We start from the raw sequence: 18,439 nt of genomic DNA, 5'->3' as shown, positions 1-18,439 counted from the left end.
AGTTACTCTCTAACTTGACCCAGATCTGATCTCTGTTGTAGAATCAGTTACGCTCTAACTTAACCCGGATCTAATCTCTGCTGTAGAATCTGTTACTCCTAACTTGATCCGGATCTGATCTCTGCTGTAGAATCAGTTACTCTCTAACTTTACCCTGATCTGATATCTGTTGTAGAATCATTTACCCCCTAACTTGACCCGGGTAGGATCTCTGCTGTAGAATCAGTTACTCTCTAACTTGATCCGGATCTGATCTCCGTTGTAGAATCAGTTACTCTCTCTAATTTGACCCGGATCTGATCTCTGCTGTAGAATCAATTACTCTCTAACTTGACCCGGATCTGATCTCTGCTGTAGAATCAGTTACTCTCTAACTTGACCCGGATCTGATCTCTGTTGTAGAATCAGTTACTCTCTAACTTGATCCGGATCTGATCTCTGTTGTAGAATCAGTTACTCTCTAACTTGATCCGGATCTGATCTCTGCTGTAGAATCAGTTACTCTCTAACTTGACCCGGATCTGATCTCTGCTGTAGAATCAGTTACTCTCTAACTTGATCCGGATCTGATCTCTGCTGTAGAATCAGTTACTCTCTAACTTGACCCGGATCTGATCTCTGCTGTAGAATCAGTTACTCTCTAACTTGATCCGGATCTGATCTCTGCTGTAGAATCAGTTACTCTCTAACTTGACCCGGATCTGATCTCTGCTGTAGAATCAGTTACTCCTAACTTGATCCGGATCTGATCTCTGTTGTAGAATCAGTTACTCTCTAACTTGATCCGGATCTGATCTCTGTTGTAGAATCAGTTACTCTCTAACTTGACCCGGATCTGATCTCTGCTGTAGAATCAGTTACTCTCTAACTTGACCCGGATCTGATCTCTGTTGTAGAATCAGTTACTCTCTAACTTGACCCGGATCTGATCTCTGCTGTAGAATCAGTTACTCTCTAACTTGATCCGGATCTGATCTCTGTTGTAGAATCAGTTACTTTCTCTAACTTGATCCGGATCTGATCTCTGTTGTAGAATCAGTTACTCTCTAACTTGATCCGGATCTGATCTCTGTTGTAGAATCAGTTACTCTCTAACTTGATCCGGATCTGATCTCTGTTGTAGAATCAGTTACTCTCTAACTTGATCCGGATCTGATCTCTGTTGTAGAATCAGTTACTCTCTAACTTAACCCGGATCTGATCTCTGCTGTAGAATCAGTTACTCCTAATTTGATCCGGATCTGATCTCTGCTGTAGAATCAGTTACTCTCCAACTTGATCCGGATATGATCTCTGCTGTAGAATCAGTTACTCTCCAACTTACGTCATTATACATATTATGGCGTTACAGTTATTTCTGATTCCTGGATTCACTTCATTCTAGAAATAATTACCGATTCAAAGGTATTTGTATTTTGTATTAGATATCATCTTCGTCTCGAAAAGATTTATTCTATATCATTTATTATGCCTATCAATAAGAAATAGGACCGATGGAACCTTAATGAAGAGCTTGAAGTTTGGGGCCTTTTGATGTCATAAAACCAATTGGGACCATTTTATAATGTTACAATCGCAGTATTGACTAGGTTTCTAAAATGAAATGTACGAAATGTCGACCTTTGCGTACATCATTAAATGAGTAAAAATAACTGATATTAAACAAATACATATTTTAAAATAATAAACAATGGAAAAAAAACGATGATTTTAAAAGATAATGTTTGTCTTAAAGTCCTCTCTATAAAATCGCTAGATGGTTCCGCGATTTACATACGGACTCTTTCGTTGTGTTATTTCAGTACTTGATTCCTTCTAAAAATGCCAAACGGTGTCATAAGTACACAGTGGTGAACAATGTCGACTTGTGTTTCTTTAACATGGGCCCAGAGGAAATTTAAAACTGGTGGCTTCGTGAGAATAATTCAATTTCTAGACGACAACTACTTCATTTATTTTGGCGAAAAGATTTTCTTACCGACTATTGGTATCCCTGGGAGATCAGACTATACTTCACTCTTGGCCGACGTCATACATTGTGCTTCCTGTATTGACGAGCTAACCAAAGACTGTAGAACTCTATAACATAGGGTCAGATCGGATTGTCCCGCTGTCTAGTATCTCTTTTCTTTCCTTTTAGGGTTATTGAGGTTGAAAACGTGTTATTTTTTTTGTAGTTACATTTTTAATACAGTACGTGCCATTAGATAAAAACAATCTGCAATCTACAATCTACTAAAGACTTCGGAATCTCCGTAAAACTGCTCACATAAGCTTATCTTTCATTGGTCTACCGTTTTAATTCCCATACGACAAGTTTAGTATCTAATTCGCAGTAACGATATATGCGCGGATGAATGGTGGACACCATGCATGGTAAATGTTGGGGACTGTACGACATTATATAGTTGTATATGCTGTGGGACATTTTCGATGATATACCTGGAAACCTTATAGCCAAACTGTAATTAAGTACTCAATATTACACATATAGAGAATACATGACCAGTGTATTTTGACGAGGATTAAGAAAGACAACACAGGCGAGCCCCAAGCCCATTTTCTTTCAATCTGACTCGAGCTACAATTACAGCATATATTTTAAGACACTACCAGTGTCATTTTTATTTATCAATATTCATTAAAAACAAGTGCGCATTTCAGCAGTAAAACGCCAACAATGTTTCAAATATGTCCGTCTTGAGCAAAGTTTTGCTTCGGAAGTAGCTGTTTTTTGACAGTGCTGAACACAACAAAACTATATATAGTTGATGCATTTCGACAACACTATGCTGGTTTCAGGAACATTCCTTAAATTAAAAAAAATCTTAACTTAAATTTCCTCATAGAAAAGAATTATAGAACTTAAGGAAGATACTCTTAAATTAAGGAGCCTTCCTTAACTTACGTAATGCTTTCCTATGGAGAATTTAAAGTTAAGATATTCCTTAAATTTAAGGAATGTTCATGAAACTGGGCGCAGAATTAACCATATTTCGTTTGATGCAAATACTCACCATTTTGAAATTGATGGAATAACGAATGTTGTTTAAAAAGGGACGCCACATGCACTTTGACCTATTTCTAGGTTCAGGTATGCTATGGTAATACCGAGTTGTAAGCCTAACATGTTAGTGTACCTTAAAGTATGACATTAATGATGATTGTGCGCAACGCCCTAAATATTAAATATATTTCTGTCTTTCTAGAATTCTTTACAATATCTTCTAATAAAAACTCCTTCATTGTTCGATGTATTTGTTTGTTTTCGTGAAGGCATGCATTTCACACTGCTGACAATGAACACTGCATTTAAAACAATTCAATAGGACTAGGTTGGTCATATACATTTTCGCCCCGTTTGTTACAAATAGTTCGATACCACAACGAATGAACTTGGCATGTAGAAACTAAGTTCAAAATACGCATCAACGAAGTCCAAAATACGCATCAACGAAGTCCAAAACATCTCAAAAGAACTGACCAATATGGAGAATATGTAAATATACGATTTGCATAGATATGGTATTTCTAATAGGAAGCATACCGATATGTAAGGGGATTCCCCTTTTCCATCGTATCATTGCTATTCATCGATCGTTGGCAGTCAATGATCCGCCGAACGTCCTGACGCTACTGGAGACTAGAGCACCATTGTTGTGATCTCTGCGAGTAGTATAAGCAGCGTCCATAGAATCATGAATATTACTGGCTCTCTCGTCATAAACCCATGTTGTCAGAGTAAGAAATCAGTGTTGTGGAGGTAGCTGGGACCACATCCTCGTGACAACCAGTATGGATGGACATGTAGTGGTCGGTTGATCTAAGACGGGAAGATGACACGTTTTTAGTAAGAAAACAACACATGTCATATGTGATAAAGACAGGTGTAATCACGTGGGTTTGTTCGTCTCCGCACGTCTGTCTCTCAGATCATGACATATTCTCGGACACGCCAGCACGTGCATTACCTGGCACGCAATATTGGTACTGCAGCAGGAGATCTATCGTCAATGTACTTAGATAACCACGTCTCACATAGCACTCGACAAAACACACCTGCCCGGATTTAATAGTGGACACCTGACTTCATATAAACTGTAGTTTATATAATTTGTGTGCGATTCTTCTGGAACATGAACCGACGCTTTTCTGAATGAATACTGGGTTTTGGACACCCCGTGTTTCTACAAGGTAAGCCTTTCTATCTCAACACGTGCTTTGCCGACGTAAAGTGTAATATTGCGCATGTCAATGAAGGCTGGAAACCCGACCTAAAATGAGGTCAAGGTTTCATTTACAATCGCGTATTATAGCGATAGAAATCCTACGGGAATATGAAGTGTAATAAAAATTCACACAAATCTCTAACGTTACCGGGCTGTACATAGTTACTAATAACAGTGACGTATGCATGTATGGCGAGAGCTAGCTGCTGTAGAACAATAAAAATCATTACTTGTGGATATTTCGATTTTTGTCAGATTTTATATCTGAACGATCTTTATTGAAATGTGCAACAAAGTCATTAAACACACAGAACATCACTAAAACAACAATTAAATACTGCAGCTCCTCAACGTTTTATGATTTTCTTGAAAATACTAAAATATTGGGGATGACTTGGCGCCATATTTAGCGCCATATTTAGCGGTTGTATAAATGGCATATGTATTCCGGTACTAGTTCTAACTACTATAGTCATGCTTTAACTTTCTGTTTTCCCCAAAGTGTGGAAGGGCTTTTATTCACCATCCCTGAGCCAAATACCCCATCACCCTAACTGAATCCAAAGTGTCAAATTGTTCCATGAGAGCATTGATTTAGATTGTTTAAAATGGATTGTAGTGTGGCGTACTCGTACCACTTACTGACGGCTGGCACGGCAGCAGAGACAACATAAGCCGATGTACGGTCGTTAAAAAGAATTTGTTAAAGTTCAAGTAAATTATCCTCCGTTTTATATTGATGATCTCCTCATTAGAGTTCTGTCCTTACGTCACCGGCAGGTAATGACAAACGTACCTTTCGTAGGTAGACCATGACAGGTTAGCATCAATTCCGTCATCATTCATCCGTGACGCAGTTGACGTTTTACAAAACGTCTTTGCTGACCGAGGTTTAAATCCTTCGAAGCTAAGATGTCTAAAATTGACCCGAAACAATGTCGTATGCGACAGATGAAATGAACCGAAGTAGTGTCACAAAATTTCCAAAAAGCAAATTTTTAACGTTAAGTTATGTTTAAACGTCATCAGCATATATGATATGTGACAAATTAGCTTTATTTTCACAAATGATCTGAGACATGTCGCCCACAAAGTGATTGATACGTAATTGTCAGTACTACCCTTCTTCCTCTAACATATAACATGATCATACAGTATAAACATATCTATTATTACCGGGTAGCAGCCAACCACATAGCTTTATAGTTATCTTAATTCAATGATTTCCAGACCCGATTTCTGCATACAATTTCACACTGCATTATCATTTTTCCAATCCAATTAAATTATCTTTCTTTACATTGTCCTCTTCGAGGAGGTCAATGTATGCTTAATATTCTGAAATAAGGTCAAGGACATTAAAGGGTCGGCTCGTGCAATAGTTCTATAAATTATGCACATCTCTGTCTGAACGTAGATATATGTAACAGATATAGATATGTATATCGTGTCCGACCTTCGAGATGTTATTGGCGTGAACACCTGAACATCATGTACTCTATTCTATTCGTGACGTCTGGGGATTCAGTATGGCAATATACAGCATTGTGAGAAACTATCCTACTTAATCTACATGTACAAGGATTAATATACCAGGCATGAAAACAAATTACGTCAGACCGCTGACTTGGTTATCGTACGGACAAATATGATATAAATCAGGCCTTCCTTCAGATAAAGACTATCCAGGCAATATGTACTACAGAGAATTTGACATTATGCATGTATTTTTCTCGGGAAATATGACATGCCTGAAGTCAACAAATCGTCATGTCTCTTTATAACCAAGTAAATAAATTGTTTATTATACCAACCAAATATTAGAAAACAAAACTTTCTCTCGCAACTACATTTACGTGTATGTAAAATTGTTGAGGAAATGCTTGGAGAGTTTTCTAGACCCTATAACGGTTGGTCACATCTTAATACTGACAGGATGTTTAACACCATGAAATAACTGGTTTTGACTGATAATGAAGAATTTAGAGTTGGAATTTTCGCCTTTTTTTGTCAAGTATGACGACAAAATGGCGGGACGCAGTGTAGATTTACAATCGGTATAAAGCGTAATCAATGCTAAGAATATGTTAACTGCATTGTCAATAGCTGAGACAATCCCATGATCACCCGTCACTGTTGTGTACTGACGCGGTTATAACCACAATTTACCAAGACAACTGCCACTTTATCGCAGAGAACATGTGTTAACTGCAAACTTCTTCCCATATTTATGACCATTTCTTCTGAAACCTATCTGCAAACAAGGTGAAAAAACACAAATGAAAATGAACACATTGTTTTCCTAACTATCTGAAAAATGATAAATGTTATCATTTTACTCTTCAGAGAAAAAAATCTTCTTTGCAATTTATCAAATTTAGAGAAGTTTTATTATTATTGATAAAATATCTTTAAAGATGGTGGCAATCAGTACATTTTACTCTTTTCTCGCTAATTTTCTTGATTGTGTTTGTGTTTTACTCACAAGATCTAACACTCTATCAACAAAACTATGGCTTAGACCACTGCATTCTGTGGTTACTTGATTGTGTTTGTGTTTTACTCACAAGATCTAACACTCTACCAACACAACTATGGCTTAGACCACTGCATTCTGTGGTTACTTGATTGTGTTTGTGTTTTACTCACAAGATCTAACACTCTATCAACACAACTATGGCTTAGACCACTGCATTCTGTGGTTACTTGATTGTGTTTGTGTTTTACTCACAAGATCTAACACTCTATCAACACAAACTATGGCTTAGACCACTGCATTCTGTGGTTACTTGATTGTGTTTGTGTTTTACTCACAAGATCTAACACTCTATCAACAAAAAACTATGGCTTAGACCACTGCATTCTGTGGTTACTTGATTGTGTTTGTGTTTTACTCTAACAAGGCTTAGATTCTGTGTTAACTCACTCTATCAACACAAACTATGGCTTAGACCACTGCATTCTGTGGTTACTTTATTGTGTTTGTGTTTTACTCACAAGATTAACTCACACACATCTAGACACTCTTTGTGACTTGTGTTTGTTTTTACAAGATCTACACTATGCTTAGACCACTGCATTCTGTGGTTACTTGATGTGTTTGTGTGTCTTAGACCAGATCTACTATGGCTTAGACCACTGCATTCTGTGGTTACTTGATTGTGTTTGTGTTTTACTCACAAGATCTAACACTCTATCAACACAACTATGGCTTAGACCACTGCATTCTGTGGTTAATCCTTAATGTATTGTCTCATAGCGTGTTGTGTCTAAGCGCCATATTTAACATGATCTTTATCACACAAAATTTCCAAACATTAAATAGCGTAGATAACTAATCTTTCTTATGAAAGAAGATATGTTGCAAAAAGATGTTGCTAAATTACTGTATGATATGACCCAAAGAAGAAAGAATTTTGTATCAAATAAGTAATTATAATTACATGCTTACATGTACTTTATAACAGTTTGGTTTGTTTAGTTTTACGTCCTATTAACAGCCAGGGTCATGAACAAGTATTTTATCTATAGTGTCTCATAGGCCAAATATGGCTGGGTATTGATACATTTTAATGGTTTCTTAGTTTTAGTATAAAATTATTGTATTTTATGTGTATTTTATATGTATTTTATGTAACATTGCGTGACACTTTAATAAACATAACTGAATCTAAATCTGAATCTATAACATTGTAAATATCTTACCACTTATTGTATAATGTTCATCGTTCATATAACTTGTTTATCCTCTGCATGAGAGGATATCTTAAGGATTTACCTCCCGCTTAATCTTGTGATAATCTGCATGTCAATAAATCACAGTTCTTTGTTGGAAAGAACTTAAATAAATTGGTCAGCCATAGGTCGACGCGTAATTGGGCAACATATCAAAAACGTACCTTTTAGGAAAAACACAGCCGGTTAGGATTGTATTTAATTCACCAAATAACCTAGTGTCTACGTTTACAAGTGTCAGGTACTCCTGCCAGTTGTTTGACTTCTGACCTCGGCATACTCATGTGGCGTTTGTAAATTATAACACGCAAAAATGGCATATAGTAAGGCGTAAAATGATCCTAATAAAACACTACCACCCAGTATTAGGAACTCAATCATATTTATTTCTTAAAAGCAGCCATATGTCATTATAACATGTCACTGGAATCAATTAAAACACACCCTTCCTTTATGTCATACTGCGTGTACCCTCATTTCAGTGCATGCTGAGGTATATCCTTCAGTAGAGACAACCCGGTCTAACAAATGATGTGTTAGTGGCTATCGCTGCTGATTACTGTGTAACATGAATTATTCGTGGATACTTTATTTAGTGGTTTGTAGCTTTCAAAATCATTTCGTGGATAGAAATATTTGTGGTAAGCGGATGGAACAACGATAATAGTGATTTAGAAAGCATGTTGTGTATAAGCAACGAATATTTCTACACAACGAAATGTTCATGTTGTACAATACTTTTCTATGTTTTTTCTTGTGAAATGAAGTATTGATTTTGTATAATGTACTTACGTAATATAATACTTCATGTCAAAATGTTTGTATTTATTACACTTACGAAGTTTTTTTGTTTCTGATTTTATTGAGAGATAAACGGTTTCCGTTTCGATTGCCAACACAAAGGATAGTATCAACATGTAATACAGGGGGATTTACAACCCTCTCGGGTATAAATTAAAATTCTATTGTTCGAATTCCCCAAATTACTGTCGACTTGTAGTCAGGGAAACCATTCGCTGTCAATAAAGAAATGTAAACGTACTGATTCATAATCCACGTTTATTTCCTCACTTGAAATTTAATTGTTTCACCCTCATATTACTACCCTGCCGCATTAACCTTAAATTATAGAGAAAGCGTGATTTACGATTCTGATCAAGTTATTCGAATGAAATTCGAATTTGCAATTAAAATCGAAGGTTGATCGGTGGTCGCGCGTGTACAGAGTTTCCTTGTAATTACGAGCGCGCGCCATCCTATCCTCCCAGACTCAATCCAATGGGCGTCCCTTGGGATTTAGGAAAGTATCAAATTTATAATTATCTAAAGAAATACCGCAACAATTCCTTTTAATCTAATACATAACCTGTCGACATAAATATTTACAATAAACGACAGATATATAATTACCTCATGGTACCAGCATTGCTTGAAATAATACATGTACAGTTTCAAATTTTATTTTCTAGAATCGTCATATAAATTCCCTGTTTAAAGCCCCTGCCATCATAGGGGTTTTTTTCTCGTTGACAAATATGGCGTCAAGTTGGAAGCAAAAATTGCCCGGGTTAATTACGCGGGACCTGAAATTGGATACAGCTCGTCTCCGCAGTCATGACAAAGTGACGCAATCCAATCTAGCAGTAATTCTCTCAACAAACACTTTTTATAGTAATCACGGAACATTCTATGATTATTGAATCTTAAAACTAACCCTATTGAAACACGTTTGTAAATAATTAGAGTCAATATATACTTGTATTCCTTGGCTCGACTTCTAAGCGTTAATCTATACAATTAATTGTTAGATAATAAACTTTATAACACTGACCATATGTATTTGGCGATTAAAATCTTCCAGGTAGTTAAAAGGACCAACTTGTTTATGTAATATGTGTAACAAGTACAGCTTCATCGTATGTGTTATAAAACTATCAGCTACTGAGATGTGCCATATATGACAAGGGGCGTTAAACTAAACGAAAATTAAATACGATCACTTTAAATGTTAATCGCCGCTTTGGTTAGATATCTTAAACAGAAAAAAAATATAAAAAACATAAGCTCCCATGTAGAATTTAGAAATAGGCTAATCACAGTTAAACGACAATTTTAAAATTAGGATAATATAATTTCTGGTAATACAAATTCTACGAAATGTCATACATAAGATTCTTAAGAACTTTATTCTTTGCCTGCTTTCTGATTTTGGTGACGATATAATCACAAATTTTTCCACCAATGATAAATTTCACTAATCACATGATTAAGCTAATCATCATTATAACCCCAGGGCCCTGGGCTTTACAGTATTTGGAAAATGCGTATTGGTGTCCAAACAAAGTCCAAATGTCTCAATGTCTCTACTTCTACAACAACATCATTCTGACACATGTACTTGCATTTTCATATCTTAAAATGAAAACCATTTAACTAGCACAGTCAGCTTGGAATATGAAAATGACGCATGTCAAGCCATACAAGTGGTTCGCTACAAACGTTGTCATGATTCGGAATGACGTTGTTGTTATGATCAATTCTGTGAGTGGAGCGACCTAGATAAAAGTCAAGCCTTCACTATAAGAGCCTGACGCAACCGTGCATACACCCTCGGTATAAAGCATGTTTCATTTCTCCCCCAAAGAACAAAAATCTTCCTTAACTTGTGTAATAATCACATTTTCTATCAGCGCCTTCAACTTCTCCTTTGGAGATACAGTAATAGAAAAATTAACGTTTTTCCTCACATTTTATTCTCCCTGGGGAACATCTCAAAGGTCAGATTTAGATTGTTTCTGTTATCCGTGGCAGCCATGTCTGAAGAGACCAATAACCAGTATCGTCAGCGTGTGTAAATATTCCGTTTGGACACGAGCCCTCGATGATCTGATCATCGCAGCATCATATCCATCCTATAGTGGTTAGCTGGCCGAAAGGTCGGGATACACAGCCAAATCCCACACGTCCGTCGGAACGGCGGCGCGGGTTGGAATCTTTGGGGTCACCTGTGTCAAATGTGCTGGCCATTCTATCAGGGATTAAAATAATTGCTTTCATATTGCTCGTCCTGAGACAGCCAATACGCTGATAAGAACGTCCTTCCGTCTGGTCAATGCCCATTATGTACAATAAGTTAACAACAGAAAATATATATTGTGTCAGTGTCATGTTCTAGCTTTAGCGACAACTTTATCTGAGCGGACAGGTTGTTAAGTTTAATTATGTAAATCAAGTGAAAGATAATAAAATGTTAGACTCCTTAATAGGACATTTTGAGGCTTTCTTTATTAATGATATCATTATTAAAAATTATTTTGACAAGGCCGTGCCAAATGTCAATTGGTTAGTTACATGTCGTCACATGTAAATGATCGCCTGCATGTGGATTCGGACGTGTCTCGTCACATGATCTGTAGAGTGTCTAGTTATGTGACTCCGGGTAAGGGATAGTTTTACTATAAATACACATTGTTTACCGATTGCACTTGAGGAAATGGACAGTACAGTCCGAATAGAGTGTACTCGTAATAAAGATAATGGATTTATCTAATTAACCGTAATGGAATGTCATGAAGTCGAGAGACCGTACATATAGCACGGATTAGTTAATGTACCAGTGAATCTGAAACTATACCGACAATCCTTATATGTCAAAAAAAACATTAAAAAGCTCAACTACACACATATTTACTGTATATTTGCTTATTTGGCAATAAGTCTTGCCGAGCTTTGGCTGTTTTTCAAATCTTTTCATCGACGCTAATAGTACAGATGACATGAAAATATCTTTGTGATGGATGTTTAGGCCAAACATCTTAATTGAAATTGGCCTTTTTGGATATCAAGTTTGATAGAGATGCACCCTGGTGTCTCCGCCATCTTCATCATATTTAACCGCGGGCTTAACCGACAACGCCATCGCCGTGATTGATGAAATCATTGTATCGACTCAGACTACGTGTAACAACAGTGAGTAGTCTATGTCCTGTGGTGTATATATTCTCTGCTGCCGTTTGTCGATGTGGCACTTTCCTTATCTCTCAATTATCACTAAAACCCTCAGACATGCGTTTTACTTGTACAATGAAGTGAAAACATATGTCACCTTCTCTTGTAGGTTACATTAGTTGAAATTAAATCAACAAATTATGGAGTTACATTTCATCTCTTTGCCAAGTTTGGAAATTTGAATTGTATTTTATTTCCCTGGGGTGTTACGAAGGCGTTACTCCGCGGTGTTTTGATTGAATCTAGACGGTAGATAATTACCTTAAAAGGGGGGAAAGGTCACGTAACGATTTGCCACATTACATGTCCTGCTTCATTTCGTTTACATCTTTGGGTAAAAGGTTTTCGCCATAATAATAGGTATGGTGAAGCATCGGTTCACAAAACTACCTTGTCCGCATTTATGGTCTGGCATAGGAGCGGGGTATCAGATGAGTGGATTCAAGGTTCGTCTTTGGACAAAAAATAGCACATGCAAACTAAGGTTGTGTCAAGAGCACAACAAGTGGTTTTAGGTAGGGCATATGGAGTAAGATGATAATAGTAAAATAAGACATCAATTAGAGGATTTCAGATAGATATAAAAGTAAGGGAAACACTGGTATATGATAGAAAGTTAGAGCAATTTGTAGAGTAGAAGAAATAAAGGCATACAAAAGGGTGGGGTGAAAACATGCGGTAGATTTCTTATTCTTATCAGAGCGCAGAAGACTATCGAAATAGAGATTGGGGGTCGTGCAATTGGCTCTCGAAATCAAGAAGTGAACCGTGGATTTTATGTCAAGCACAAACGATATCTTGTAAAGCATAGCGTAGTATTTAGGCCAAACAAAGGGCAACAATCAATTCCAAAATAGATATTATGTGAAAATAGTGAATTCTAGCAGCTTGATTTAAGAAATTAGAAAAACTAACTGCTATTAAAGCGAATTTTAGATAGTGTAGGGGTTGAAGTTTAGATGTTGCAAGGGTTACCGACAAACCAACGATTTTTAAAAGTTGCAAAAGGCGATGTAAAGGCAAAGGACTAGCCACGTAAAGTTTAGATACGGTAAACGTTGGCTTTATCAATTGACTGTACTAGACACGATATCGAGGTTAAAGAAATCGTAAATGTTGTAAGAAACGACGTTAATTTAACATAACAGCTGGTGACGGCTTGTGAGGTGGATTAAAAATACTACATGAGACGACGTTGAATTGAAATTAAAATTATGGACAAAAGAATAGTGATGTAAATTTTAAATATTGCAAATCGTGTTGTTAATCAATTGGATTTATGGCACTGTAAGGAGCAACGACTAGAAAATCGGGTGTTAGATATTGCAGGGGACGTTTAGTAAATAGTTTTGTACGAAACGAAATCGTGTTCCACAGACATGGGTTCAGCTATACTGGACTATTAATGGTATTTGTTTTGCCAAATGAGGTATCTTATGCAATATTTATCTCATAGTCAAACTCCATACATCATATCGAATAGGTCTGACCTTACTCGGTCACTCTCCAAACTTCTATTAGCAGACGCACGGCTGTCTCCGGGATCGAACTAGTTACAGAAAACGGATCGAGCTGACAAAACATGACAAACAGTTGGACAGTCTCGTCAGTCTAAATACATGTGAACAGGTGTGAACTGTATCATCTATCTACACCATCGATCAACAAGAAGACAGAATGTTTGGCGGATCTAGATAGTCCAGATCGATCATTTGACCAATGATTTCTGTGTCCGATTAATCACACATATTGTTGTTAGCGTTGTATCGTTCAACACGCTCTTCCATACACCTCCCTCGGGTGAATGGTATCGGGCATAAAGCCACACTGTTACAGGCATCCATTTGTCATCTAGCCGATCGCTCCCCTGGGAATGAAATACGCTTTTAATGTATCTTTGTAGCATAACGTCGTATGTTTAAGTACAAGAGTGATGGCTTTTGGGTCTTCATTGTTGATGCTGTGGAACTTTGAAACGGTCTGTTGTTCCAACCTCAATGAAAAAATAAGGAATACCATCTCTTAAAAGTATTCTTTTAATACTAGTTTGCACTTTTTCATCTTAAACAACACAACAGTCACCATACGCCCATCTTCAGTCTATATTTCCTTTACGATGTAAAGTAGTCTTCAAATATGAAATGAGCAATTCAATTAATCTGTAGGTTTAGTCTTATAAACTGTCTTTGCTGTACAAATACCGACGGTATTGTACATCTCTGCTGTCTTTTTGTGGCGTTGAGAAATACACATTTTTCTGCTATCAAAAATATTAAAGTGTGTTCCGAAAACATCCTATGCTCTATCTTTTATACTCTCTCGGCGGTGGAGCATCTTGAAAGCTTGGATTTTTTAAATTAAGCTCTATTGGATTTTTATCGTACCAAGCTTAGATTAAACATGTAGCACCACCTCTATCTAAACATCTTGATGTGACCATATTTTGGATAACGTGATTATTACATTTAGAATAAATACAAATAAAACTATCTCTCCTTTACAGACAACATTCAAAAAAATTTTGTGATTTTTTTAAACTTCTAGATTAAAAGAAGCGCTCCGCATAAATATGATATATCGGTTTTGATTAGCTAATAAATAATGTACTTCTTAGATAAATGTGTCTTAAATAGATGATGACTTGTTGGATTTTACTGGGTTTTTTCATATGTGTTTTTTAATTTTTCAAAAAATAGATAAAAACTGATTAAATGATAGAAGTATCTCTGAATCTACTATATTTTAACGGAGACTATACTAAAATCTTTGGTTGCAAATTAACAGTCCCATCGGGCTCAGTTCTAATACATAAATATTAAATGTTAATGTAATGTACTATGTCATCATTCTTTCATGAAAGTAGTTCACCAGTGGCAGTTAAATTTCTGCCAAGGTCGATTTTCAAATGATAAAATTAGGTTGATACCAAAGTTTCCTTCATCTGCAATTGCTAATCACTGATTTGATATTCCATTTCATTAAGTTGATTTAATAGATGGCAACGCTTTCATCATAATATTATTTCTTTTTTTCAATTACATAGACGGTAGTCATTGTTTTTTGATGAATTATTTTTCATCGCATGGAGTGGAAACTTTGATATTTTTCACGAGTGAGAAATATCAAAATTTCCACCCTACTCGAAGATATATACATGTACTTTGATATTTTTCACGAGTGAGAAATATCAAAATTTCCACCCTACTCGAAGATATATACATGTACTTTGATATTTTTCACGAGTGAGAAATATCAAAATTTCCACCCTACTCGAAGATATATACATGTACTTTGATATTTTTCACGAGTGAGAAATATCAAAATTTCCACCCTACTCGAAGATATATACATGTACTTTGATATTTTTCACGAGTGAGAAATATCAAATTTTCCACCCTACTCGAAGATATATACATGTACTTTGATATTTTTCACGAGTGAGAAATATCAAAATTTCCACCCTACTCGAAGATATATACATGTACTTTGATATTTTTCACGAGTGAGAAATATCAAATTTTCCACCCTACTCGAAGATATATACATGTACTTTGATATTTTTCACGAGAGTGAGAAATATCAAATTTTCCACCCTACTCGAAGATATATACATGTACTTTGATATTTTTCACGAGTGAGAAATATCAAAATTTCCACCCTACTCGAAGATATATACATGTACTTTGATATTTTTCACGAGTGAGAAATATCAAAATTTCCACCCTACTCGAAGATATATACATGTACTTTGATATTTTTCACGAGTGAGAAATATCAAAATTTCCACCCTACTCGAAGATATATACATGTACTTTGATATTTTTCACGAGTGAGAAATATCAAAATTTCCACCCTACCGAAGATATATACACTTTGATATTTTTCGAAGATATCAAATTTCCACCCTACTCGAAGATGTACTTTGATATTTTTCACGAGTGAGAAATATCAAAATTTCCACCCTACTCGAAGATATATACATGTACTTTGATATTTTTCACGAGTGAGAAATATCAAAATTTCCACCCTACTCGAAGATATATACATGTACTTTGATATTTTTCACGAGTGAGAAATATCAAATTTTCCACCCTACTCGAAGATATATACATGTACTTTGATATTTTTCACGAGTGAGAAATATCAAAATTTCCACCCTACTCGAAGATATATACATGTACTTTGATATTTTTCACGAGTGAGAAATATCAAAATTTCCACCCTACTCGAAGATATATACATGTACTTTGATATTTTTCACGAGTGAGAAATATCAAAATTTCCACCCTACTCGAAGATATATACATGTACTTTGATATTTTTCACGAGTGAGAAATATCAAAATTTCCACCCTACTCGAAGATATATACATGTACTTTGATATTTTTCACGAGTGAGAAATATCAAAATTTCCACCCTACTCGAAGATATATACATGTACTTTGATATTTTTCACGAGTGAGAAATATCAAAATTTCCACCCTACTCGAAGATATATACATGTACTTTGATATTTTTCACGAGTGAGAAATATCAAAATTTCCACCCTACTCGAAGATATATACATGTACTTTGATATTTTTCACGAGTGAGAAATATCAAAATTTCCACCCTACTCGAAGATATATACATGTACTTTGATATTTTTCACGAGTGAGAAATATCAAAATTTCCACCCTACTCGAAGATATATACATGTACTTTGATATTTTTCACGAGTGAGAAATATCAAAATTTCCACCCTACTCGAAGATATATACATGTACTTTGATATTTTTCACGAGTGAGAAATATCAAAATTTCCACCCTACTCGAAGATATATACATGTACTTTGATATTTTTCACGAGTGAGAAATATCAAAATTTCCACCCTACTCGAAGATATATACATGTACTTTGATATTTTTCACGAGTGAGAAATATCAAAATTTCCACCCTACTCGAAGATATATACATGTACTTTGATATTTTTCACGAGTGAGAAATATCAAATTTTCCACCCTACTCGAAGATATATACATGTACTTTGATATTTTTCACGAGTGAGAAATATCAAAATTTCCACCCTACTCGAAGATATATACATGTACTTTGATATTTTTCACGAGTGAGAAATATCAAAATTTCCACCCTACTCGAAGATATATACATGTACTTTGATATTTTTCACGAGTGAGAAATATCAAAATTTCCACCCTACTCGAAGATATATACATGTACTTTGATATTTTTTCACGAGTGAGAAATATCAAAATTTCCACCCTACTCGAAGATATATACATGTACTTTGATATTTTTCACGAGTGAGAAATATCAAAATTTTCCACCCTACTCGAAGATATATACATGTACTTTGATATTTTTCACGAGTGAGAAATATCAAAATTTCCACCCTAACTCGAAGATATATACATGTACTTTGATATTTTTCACGAGTGAGAAATATCAAAATTTCCACCCTACTCGAAGATATATACATGTACTTTGATATTTTTCACGAGTGAGAAATATCAAAATTTTCCACCCTACTCGAAGATATTACATGTACTTTGATATTTTTCACGAGTGAGAAATATCAAAATTTCCACCCTACTCGAAGATATATACATGTACTTTGATATTTTTCACGAGTGAGAAATATCAAAATTTCCACCCTACTCGAAGATATATACATGTACTTTGATATTTTTCCACGAGTGAGAAAATATCAAAATTTCCACCCTACTCGAAGATATATACATGTACTTTGATATTTTTCACGAGTGAGAAATATCAAAAATTTCCACCCTACTCGAAGATATATACATGTACTTTGATATTTTTCACGAGTGAGAAATATCAAAATTTCCACCCTAACTCGAAGATATATACATGTACTTTGATATTTTTCACGAGTGAGAAATATCAAAATTTCCACCCTACTCGAAGATATATACATGTACTTTGATATTTTTCACGAGTGAGAAATATCAAAATTTCCACCCTACTCGAAGATATATACATGTACTTTGATATTTTTCACGAGTGAGAAATATCAAAATTTCCACCCTACTCGAAGATATATACATGTACTTTGATATTTTTCACGAGTGAGAAATATCAAAATTTCCACCCTACTCGAAGATATATACATGTACTTTGATATTTTTCACGAGTGAGAAATATCAAAATTTCCACCCTACTCGAAGATATATACATGTACTTTGATATTTTTCACGAGTGAGAAATATCAAAATTTCCACCCTACTCGAAGATATATACATGTACTTTGATATTTTTCACGAGTGAGAAATATCAAAATTTCCACCCTACTCGAAGATATATACATGTACTTTGATATTTTTCACGAGTGAGAAATATCAAAATTTCCACCCTACTCGAAGATATATACATGTACTTTGATATTTTTCACGAGTGAGAAATATCAAAATTTCCACCCTACTCGAAGATATATACATGTACTTTG

The 18,439-nt window shown here is 35.4% G+C and overlaps 1 protein-coding gene across 1 annotated transcript in view; it reads left to right on the top strand.

Annotated features, from left to right (window-relative positions):
• Positions 1-3,803: 3,803 nt before the first annotated feature.
• Positions 3,804-18,439, top strand: part of LOC138329047 (glycoprotein 3-alpha-L-fucosyltransferase A-like) — an 89,440-nt gene continuing 74,804 nt past the window's right edge. The window contains exon 1 of the mRNA XM_069275757.1: positions 3,804-4,194. Within this exon, the coding sequence (XP_069131858.1) occupies positions 4,157-4,194 (38 nt within the window). The 5' untranslated portion in view covers positions 3,804-4,156. The remainder of the gene's footprint in view (positions 4,195-18,439) is intronic.

Source organism: Argopecten irradians, chromosome 8 (genome assembly GCF_041381155.1).
Source record: "Argopecten irradians isolate NY chromosome 8, Ai_NY, whole genome shotgun sequence".
Taxonomy (NCBI): domain Eukaryota; kingdom Metazoa; phylum Mollusca; class Bivalvia; order Pectinida; family Pectinidae; genus Argopecten; species Argopecten irradians.
The sequence above is the reverse complement of the archived record's forward strand: the minus strand, read 5'-3'. Positions and strand labels throughout refer to the sequence as shown.